General features: G+C 32.3%; 1 protein-coding gene across 1 annotated transcript; it reads right to left on the bottom strand.

Annotated features, from left to right (window-relative positions):
• Positions 639 to 4,187, bottom strand: LOC109725330 (amino acid transporter ANTL1-like). Its single transcript, XM_020254485.1, has 3 exons — positions 3,983 to 4,187; positions 2,669 to 3,276; positions 639 to 1,648 (listed from the first exon to the last, which is right to left on the bottom strand). The coding sequence occupies exons 1-3, from the start codon at positions 4,116 to 4,118 to the stop codon at positions 1,136 to 1,138; spliced, it is 1,257 nt and encodes a 418-aa protein (XP_020110074.1). The 5' UTR covers positions 4,119 to 4,187; the 3' UTR covers positions 639 to 1,135.

The following is a 10,407-nucleotide window of genomic DNA, read 5'->3' as shown; positions in this document are numbered from 1 at the left end:
TTTTTTGAAACATCGATATTTTCTATATTGTAAAAACGCATGGAGACACTTCCCTAAGCGTCGTCTAAAAAGTGTTCTTATATTAATTTTTTTTTTTGTAGTATTTAGTACATATTGCACGTTCTAAAATATTCATCTCTTTAGAACCTTATCTTAATCATCTAGTCGAAATTTAAGTACAATTAGTGGCTTAAAAATTGCTGCGATCTTGATGAGCACGTGCTTCATTTACAGATTGGTTCTAAATTGAACCCTGTAATTGGATTCTTATACGAAAACAAAACTGATTACGTTAGCTTAATTAATATTGATCCAGTTCTCACAGTAGTTTGGTACGATTCGAGTTTAACTTAATTAAAAGGAATTAAACCTAATCGATTGGTGACATAGTTTCCGAAATGCATAATAAGAGTCTAAAGTGGCGACTGGTAGAGTCCAAGCACATGGGGAGGCACGTTGTAAGTAGATGATAAGAATAAGAGCGATTATTATATAATTTCAGGCCTTTAAGTACTGGGGACTTCGATTTGTCTAAAACTTCAATCTGTACCTGATCAAAGAACTTAAACATGGTCCACCTACTAATCCTATCACACCATACGATTCTGATTCTATAATAGACAATTAGAACGCAAACATTAGTTCCCAGAGAATCAAAAAGTGACCTTATAATCAGCAATTACAAAGATCGAACTTATAATCGGCAATTACAAAGATCGAGTTTTCGCCGTTTATTTAACATGCCAATCAAATATGTTGGCAAAATAGTTCTTCTGCATAAAACTAGCATAGAAACAGCACAGGGTGGACTTTACACCGAACACGAAATCATGTCGGCGGTACCCTCCAGTTTTCCTCTTCCTTCTCCTGGAGGAAACTTGATCAGTCGTGTCCTTCGGAGCAATCACTAGCAGGCTTCGAATCGGTCTCAGAATCCAAGAACCAAATTGACTCACAGTGAGTCACTGGAAAGAGCGTCGCCGACCACATACATGCATGCATCTCTAATTGATTCGATTTGCAGCCGCTGAAAGCTATTCTTTACAATTGTACACAGAATGAGCTTCCCTTCGCTGTCGGTCACGCTAACTGATGAACTCTATGGGTAGAACACTACAATTTCCCGTAGGAATACTCAGAATTGATGAATAATCTCCTTCAAAGAAGAGTAAGTGCCGGTTACAGCAACCAAAGAACCCGTCAACAAAATCCCCGAGATGAGTACTAGCTCGACCTTCCGAACTTGTGACGCCCCGAATATCTTGATGTAGCATATACAGGGCAGCATCATAGACACTATGATGCTTAGTAATGAGCCAATGAGCGCCATAAGCGAGCCGAAGAATGGGATGGTTAAGGCTATAACCACGGTGCTAAGAACCACGAGGCTTCGAATCAACAGCATAGGAGATCTCTTGTTGACCGTGATCAATCTTTCTTCGATTGCAGTTGCGACCGGGGCAATCATCAAGGCATACTTGGAGAACGGATTGATTAGTGTGGTGTATATTGCTACCTTCGAGCTAAGCTTTCCTGTAGGGAGATTCAAAGTCACTTGAGAGTTTACACTGTCGCCGTACATGAGGTAGCCCAAAATTGCCATCGAGCCGTAGTTAAGAGTGCATGTAATAAAGCATAGCAGCAACACCTACAATGAGAAAAAGAGAATCAACTAAGCAAGGCTAATGACACATAATTCAAACAAAGAATCAATTCAATGGGCATGGAGACATGTAACAAACAGAGCATTTAACTTCTGAAATCATCTTTCTCTGGTAATGAGATGACCGAAAAGTTCAATAATTGGTTACGAAATTCACTACTAGTTAAAGTAATACCATATCATCTTTTTTTTTCTTCTTTTTTTTTCTTGTTGAGAAGCTTCAGTGGTAATTTAAAAGGGTTCTGTTCTGAACTGCTGTGAGATCACCTACTGTACCCTTGCTACTTAAAATTGTATAGCACTTAGGGTGCGTTTGGTTCGCACTATAAAAGATTACTAGCAATAAAAAGATGTTCGAGAATCTTATTCCTATTCATCCTATTACTAAGAATGTGGTATTCCTGTGTTTGGTTCGCACGATCATATTATTTAGTCATGTTATTTAAGTTTACAAAAAATATACTATTTATTTATTTATTTCTTTAATTAATTTTAAATAATGCTATCAAAAATTTTAATATTTTTTTAGAAAAAAAGGAAGAGAGAGCATAATTAAAGAAATAAGAAGAAAAATAGAGTCGAAATTAGAGGGAGTGAGAGAATTGAGATTTTAGAAAAAGAGGGGAAGAGAGAGCTTAGTTTAGAGAGAGAAAAAGAGTTAAAATTTAGAGAGAAAAAAATAAGTTTAAAGAGAGATATGAGATTAGAATGTAAAGAAAAATAATACCAACTAACCGGCGGCTAAAGAGAAAGAAAGAGATTAGACATATTATGATTACCCAAATCCATTAATAGAGGATACCCACCCTCCCTCAAGGGAATGAGATTAGTACTTTGGAATGAATCTTATTCTCAAGTAAATCTAATATTATCAACTAAATTACTTAGTGTGTTTAGCCAAACATCATCATATTTTTTATTCCTATTAGATTAGTAGGAATCTTAAAAAAAAAAACGTGAACCAAACGCATCCTTAATGGAATGCTAGCTCCTTGTGCTACTCACCTTTGAGAACTTACTCTTATCCTTCATCGAAGTGCATAGCGTCGGAAACACAGCGTGGCCGCAATAACAGAATGTGTAAAGCCCCAGAGCGGTCGGCAGACCGCTCAAGTTGGAGAACCTCCCTCTTTCACCGAATCCAACCCCATCAACCGTCGCGGCCCACAGCACGGAGAACACAACAATAACCGAGGCAAGAACCCCTCCGGCCGAGACATAAGCAAGCACGCCGAGACTCCGCAGCCAAGTAGTCGGCAAGATTATAAGCGCGACTAGCATGACAAACAACTGCTTACTCGCGATGCTGACGGTTCCGACGGTAAGCCTAGTGTCGGGGAACAACTTATCCAAGTTGTCACCCTCTAGTATCAAGAACCCGATCGCGACGAGGTAGAGCTCCAAGTACATGAAGATCGACACGAAGATCCTTCCCGAGTAGCCAAATGCGAACTCGCCGATGTCCGGATAGGTTCGGATTCTCGGGTCGGCGTTCATGCACCGTTGAAGGAGCAGGCCGGTGTAGCAACAGATCATGGCTACAATGAAGAGTAGCAGCAGGCTTAACCAACCTCCTTGTGAAAGTGCATAGGGGATTGACAGTAGTCCAACTCCTATATGACACAGAACAATAGAACAGCAGCAACAACAACAACAAAAAAACACATTAATGACTACATTAGTATTGTAAATTTATCATAGAGAGAATATAATGTGGCTTCTAACGCAAAGATCTATTCACAGAGAACTAGCCTATTTGAGTACTCACTAACTCATAAACCGTCCAGAAAAAAAGAAAAAAAAAAATGGAGGATATGAAAGTTAGGAAAAATAAATTGATGAATTTGGAGAAACATAAAATGAAATGACATAGAGTAAATAATACAATAAAAAGGAGAGTAAAATAAAACAGCAAAAATAAAGGGAAAAAGAATTAATACCACAAAAATTAATAACATCGATTGATGAACTATGATGAAGTATTATTATTATTATTATTATTTTCTTTTTACATTCTCCATTTTGTTAAATATTTTTTAAAAAAAATATTGAGATCAAGATCATAATCTTTTGTTAAAAAAAAAAAAAAAAACCTTTTTAACTCGAGAACGAAAAAGGAAACCATATGGAGACGTACCTATGTGATGAACATGGTCTCATTCAAAATTAAAATAAAGAGCAGTGGATGAAAAGGACCTGATGTTATATAAGATTCTTGAACGAGATTATATACTTTTTATTAAAAATTTGCACTAATAAACGGCAACAATAATGATAATAAATAATAATAAAAAAGAAGAAAAAAGATTGAGATTTTACCTGATAAAGCGTTGAGCCCATTAAAACAAGTCCTAATGAAAGTGGCATCATCATGTTGATGCGTCTCCGCCAATTTCTCGGAACTTTTCAACTCCAACAAAGGGAGAAGAGGCTCCTCAGAAGCGCTTCTCGCCATCTTAGTAAGCGCTTCTCTACAAAAGCCAAAAACAACAAGATAAGAAGCCACCACTTAAAAACCCTCCTAATACTTATCACCATCGTTTGCATATATTACCGGCCGTTGCTCGTGCTAAAAAATCTAATCGTTTGTATACGAGATCTCAAGTTCGAAGAGCCTTCTCGGTATACTATCGATAGTATGGAGGTCTATGTGTTACTAAGTTATTTTAAACAATACAACTGTTCAATCGACGATCGATTTCGTTAGACTCAGGTTTATACTATTGAAAATATTTGAAAACTAAATTTTATAATTTTTTAACTTTATCTACCTATCAAACTAGTAATTTAAAAATAAATGATTAAAAATAAAATTTTCATAAAAAATAATGATAAAAGATTTAAATTTAAAATCAGAATTATTAATCTTACTCTAAATAGTAAAAAAAAAATTATAAAAATTTTATCAAATTTGAATTGTTTTACACCGTTAAATTCACAAACGCATCATATTGGCCATTAAAATTGTCAATTTTGAGACATTTTGATCACTAGCCAAATAATATCGAAAAATTATAAAATTTAATTTTTAAATACTTTTAATAGTGTATATTTAAGTCTAATGTAGCCGATCGTTGATTAGAAAGCTGCATCATCGAAAATAATTTGGTAGCACGAAGGCCTCCGTGCTACCGATAGTTAACCAGTAGCCTAATTTCTTAATTCATTTATATTGTTCAGTTAAATTTATTTTTAGAAGAAATAAAGGTAACATGCTTTACCTTTCTCTCTCAAAGAAATATAAACATATATTAGGTAATAGTATTCATTATGTTCCGTATATATATTATCCTCATAAGATCGAATCATAGCACGTTGTGATTAAAATGTTTTTTTTTTTTATTTAGACCATAATCTTAATTATTTAGTTGAAGTTTTGCGTACAATACTAGTCGACTAGATCTTAAAATATTATTAGTGTCTTACCTAATCAAATTGAATTGGTTCAGTTCTCATAGTACTTTGGTTTGCTTCGATTTAGGGACACATAAATTTAAAAATTTTAACTTCCTTTTTTCTTTTCTTTTTTTTTGATTAAACAGGGGTGTACCTTATATAACTTTATTTTTTTTTGAAAAAAGAAACCAAACCGAGTACCCTCTTTGCTTTGTAGGCTTTTTTAAATATGCATTTCGAAACTTGGGGCTCACCTCATGTGCAAGATTTTTGTACTATTCTTGGCCCAAAACACAATAGAGAAAGGGGAAAAAAACAAAAAAAAAGGGACCATATCCTAATTTAAGTATTTTAGTGGGGCCACCATGGCATTTTGGATTCCTGCTGCTTTGGTTCTCACTTGTTGGATTCCACCTTGTGTTAGGAATCTGTTTGTCACGGGTCTAAAATATGGCATGTTTATAGGTTTTAAGGTAAAAGTCGCTGTTTGGCTAATACCTAGAAGGATTTATTTTTTTTTTTTTTTTCCACCGTAGTCCATATTTGAGATTTTAAATTTAACATCCAACTATTTTATATTTCTAGTTGATTTTTTTTATATATAAAAAATGAACAAATGAAGCGGATTGCTTACAATTTTTTTCTTTTTTTTAAAAAAATTGACTGTAACATAACAATTTTTGTTGTTAGATTTAGGGAAAACTTCAAAAACCCTTCTTGTGGTTTAGTAGTTTCTCATTTTGCCCCCATGTAGTTTAAAGTATATCAATTTGCCCCCCTGTGGTTTTGTTTTTATCTTTTCGGTAGTTTTTTCGTTAATATTTTATTAAATTATATACAAAAAACTTCAGATACCCATATAGATTTATCAAATATTCACTTTAGTACCCTTTAATTTTAATCTTATCACTGATTTAAGAAAAAAAATAATAAAATTGATCAGAAAAAGAGAAAAAAGAAACCACGGGGGGCAAATTGATACATTTTAAACTACAAGGGGGCAAAGTGAGAAACTACGAAACTACAGGAGGGGTTTTTGAAGTTTTCCCTTAGATTTACTGTAAACTAAAATGTGGGATAGTTTCACTTTTATAAAATGCTGGAAAATTTTAAGTCTCAATCCTAACTTAACTCAGTTCTATCTTAGATTCGATTTTCTTTGACCTTTTTCCAAACCACAGGGGGGCAAAGTGAGAAACTACGAAACCACAGGGTGGGGAGAGGGTTTGAAGTTTTTCCTTAGATTTACTATAAACTAAAATATGGGATAGTTTCACTTTTATAAAATGCTAGAAAATTATAAGTCTCGATCCTAACTTAACTCAGTTCTATCTTAGATTCGATTTTCTTTGTCCTTTTCCCAAACCAAACTTCAGTTTTACCTAAAGTTTGGTTGGGTCCTGTCACTCAAGTTCGATACGATAAAATCAGTACAATAAAAGTTTGAATTTTCTTTTTTTCCATTCGGAAAAATAAATTTGGTAACGTGTCCTCAACCGAAGCCTCCAGCGGAAGAAAAAGGGACAAAATTAAGAACAATGACAAAATAACAAAGGAGCCAAAATGACAACAAAAGAGATAAGGCGCGGAAAAAAAAAAGAAAGAAGGAAAAGTAAGACAAATAAAGGTTCAAATGAATTCGACTGGCGGCAGTGCTCCACCCATGACTGTGAAAAGTTTGACAGTTTAAGAATCAAGTTGCAGTGAAAATGACTAGCAGGGGACTTTTTCTGCAAGAATTGATCAAATCAAGATGGGAAGATCAATTTTCGCGTAAAAATATTGATCCGTTTCAATGTATCAAGACCTTTTTATTTTGAGGTAAAAGGTTGAAATTCAAAAGGGCCCTAAAAAGGTTAAAATCAACTCACAATTCAAAGGAGGTTGGAGTTGCTACAACATATAAATACATGGTACCTGAACAGGCCAAAGAGTTATTGAATGCATCTGATCCATGTTGCTTTTTAGATGCATTGCTTTAATTAGCTAAAGAACAGGTGAGAGAGTAATGTAATGACCATTTCTGCACAGACATTGGTATAGAAATAGCATGATTTAATATAGCTTAATATACATATATTTGGGATTATTCATGTATTGTTTTTAATTATTTTCTTATTTTAGTAATGAGCAACTTAGTGTAGGAAACTTGTTATCTTTCTCTATCAGTTTGGCTTTTATTACTAGTTATCTTTGAACAAAAAAAACCTACCCAAGATTTGGTCGTGCATCAAATCTATTCTATACAATACATGATAGGAGAGCCTAAAGGGGCTCCCCCCGCATTTTGGGGGGTCGGTGGGGCCCACCTCTTTTCTTTTCTTTTCTTTTTTCTCTCTCTTTATTTTTTTTCTTAACAACTTTGCTTTTTTATTTTTGCCAAATCAAGTGTAAAATTTTATTAAATGAATTAATTCTATTTTTAATAGTCAATATAATAAATAAATGTAAAATTTTATCGCATAGATCAATTTTATTTTTTTAATAGTCAAGATAACAAATTCGTATGGTTTTTATTGCAGCAATCCTATTTTTTTAATAGTCAAGTTAACCCTATTTCTTATATTTTTATTACAGCAAATCTTTTTTTTACTTTATTTATTTATTTATTTATTTATTTATTTATTTTTACGAAATCGTTCCAGCGCAACACGCGGGCCCTTCACTAGTATCAAATTAAACTAGAGTCCAAATGAAAGAGTTTGTAAGTTCATTACACTCTAGTTGATAATAATAATGAGTTTTTTTAGGAGAGAGAGGGAGACAGCAGGCTATCTATTTCATTCATTTGAAAAATAAAATTTGAGAATGAAAAAAATACTGCATGTACATTTCATTATAAGGGGTATATCTTACCACACATGATTATAAGTTTAAATACTTTTTAAAATTTTTCAATATAAAAAAAATGCTAAGACGAGTCAGCAAAGTCTAGGACGCGATATTTACACTTATTTTTATATTATAAAAATTAAAATCTATGTTAATATATGAATCGTTAGTCTTTTAGACCACGTGGGGGAGCTGGAGCGGGGAGTCGGGGTGGGCCGCTGGGGCCCAGCCTTTTGTGTGTGTGTGTGTGTGTGTGTGTGTGTGTGTTTTTTTGTTCTTTCATTCATTGTGTGTGTGTGTGTGTGTTTTTTTTTTCTTTCATTCATTGTCTATTAATTAAAGAAATTAATTTTTTAAAATCCAATCTAATTTTCTATTCTTTTGTCATAAAAATTTAAAATATATAATTTTTTATACATAATTTTTAAATAGTATAAATTATATGTATTAAACATAAATTTTAATTTAATAATATTGATTATTTAGATATAAATTGTACAATAAATAATAAAAAAGAGATTGATAGAGTTTAAGTTAAAAATTTTTTTAATAAATTTAGTTGTGAAAATCACGTGAAGTATATTACCCAAATTGGTAAGCTAAATGACGGATTTATATTTTGAAATTAATGTATCATTTACCCACTCAAATTTAATATGTAGAAAGATTGGATAGTAAAAAATAAAATTTTGAAAGGCTTGATAGTTAATTCAAAATAGTTTATAGTCTAAAAAATTCTACATGTTTTTACGTTAATTTTTACATCAAACTTCAATGTTATATTCATAGTTTGATGAGCGATCAATTTTATATTTAAAATTTTTTGAAATATTCAAAATGTGATTGGTCGACTTTTAATTTTAACAATTAGACATTCTAGAATTTATTAAATAGTTTAACATATCGTACAAAACTTTGTCTTCATTTGAAATAAAATTAAAATATAAAAAAAATAAATTACGCTTTTGGTTCCAAACTATAAGATGCATGATACTTTAGTTCTCGAATTTTAATACATTATATTTTCTTCCTCAAACTATGAGGCACGTGATGCTTTAGTCTTCAAATTTTAATTACTTGCAATTTCTGACTATAAGTAAAAGGTAAATTATATTTTAATTCTCAATGTTTACTACTATTATAAATAAAAATTTATTATTCTTATAGTTTTTTTTTCTTATTCTATTTTTATTTTTCTTATATTTTTATTTTTATATTTATACTGTAGCAGCTGTTGTTTCTTCTTAAGTTTTTTTTATTTGTATTTTATTTTACTCTTTGACTTTTTTATTATTATTTTTTTTTTTACGAAATCGACGCAGCAACGCGCACCGGTAATTTCACTAGTATTATATGAAGCTTTTGTTGGCGCTAAAATCACTCGAACAATTCACAGTTGGAATATTAAATGGACCCAGAGATGGACCGGGTCAAGAACTAGCCCACGAATGGGTGGGTTTTGGGCCCACCTGATTAGAGCAACAATCAATTTGGGGGGACTGCGGTAACATAAAAATGAGTTCAACTACAAACAATTTGGTAAAGATGCTATTTCAACTAGAGCAAAAGAGCGTGCTTTAGAATCTACTTACAGAGAGAGAGAGGGAGAATTTAGGCTCAAATTCTCGTTATCCTAATAAAAGTAAGCCGTAAGGTATTTTGAAAATGTTCTTCGTATATATGAAAAAAATTTGAGCTTATCAACGATGCCTGGTTGAGAGGCACCCAATCTGCCATCGTTATGTCATTTCTATATATATATATTCAAATATTATAATCCTTTCCTCTAGAGTTTAAATTTTTTTTAAAAAAATTAGTATAAAAAATATTCAATAAATTATTGAATGTAGATAAAATTAACACGTGTCAGTAAATTGTCCCACTGGGGAGCTTCACAGTAAAATTTTATCCTCATATCTGCTACCATCTTCTCTGCTTTGACAAGAAAAGGCATCTACTTTATCTTTCCTTCATCAAAATTAAGGCATTAATTAACTGCTCAAATTTTGGGTAAAACTTTTACGGGAAAAATGTTCTTGCACGTACGGGTCCAGCTAGCTTATATATATATAGAAGATTATCTATGAAACACATCATTAATTCCTTAATTACAAAGAGTCAAATTAAATCTTTTTTGTTTAAATAAATAGGCTCGATCAAAGCAAATTAAACTTAATAAGAGAGTGAAAATATACGGTCTCCAAACTCTTCAAGAAATGGCTACCACTGTCGAATAATGGGACTTTTTTAAGATCGGCATGTTATTTTTTTGACAAGGACTTGAGAGGAGGAGATGTTTCTTCGTACTATTCTCTTTTGAAGCAAAATTGTTGTGTGAACATGTTCCGCGAACATCATCTGTAGACCATACAAGTGGAAAATTACAATTATCTCTCTTTCTGCGTGGTTCTAATTCATCAACGGTATTAACTTTTTTTAGGGTTAATTGCGTACAGGTTCCTGCAAATATAGTAAATTACAAATATATTTCTGTAAAGTTCAACTTTCATAAGTTA

The sequence above is a fragment of the Ananas comosus genome, linkage group 2 (assembly GCF_001540865.1).
Source record: "Ananas comosus cultivar F153 linkage group 2, ASM154086v1, whole genome shotgun sequence".
Classification (NCBI taxonomy): domain Eukaryota; kingdom Viridiplantae; phylum Streptophyta; class Magnoliopsida; order Poales; family Bromeliaceae; genus Ananas; species Ananas comosus.
Note: the sequence above shows the minus strand (reverse complement) of the source record. Positions and strands in the feature narration are given on the sequence as shown.

Bases quoted from the DNA above. Each gene is read 5' to 3' on its own strand.
- LOC109725330 (XM_020254485.1), bottom strand. From the start codon at position 4,118: ATGGCGAGAAGCGCTTCTGAGGAGCCTCTTCTCCCTTTGTTGGAGTTG. The intron at 3,277-3,982 runs GTAAAATCTCAA...TGTGTCATATAG, and splicing joins TGGGCTCAACGCTTTATCAG to GAGTTGGACTACTGTCAATC. The intron at 1,649-2,668 runs GTGAGTAGCACA...TTCTCATTGTAG, and splicing joins ATAAGAGTAAGTTCTCAAAG to GTGTTGCTGCTATGCTTTAT.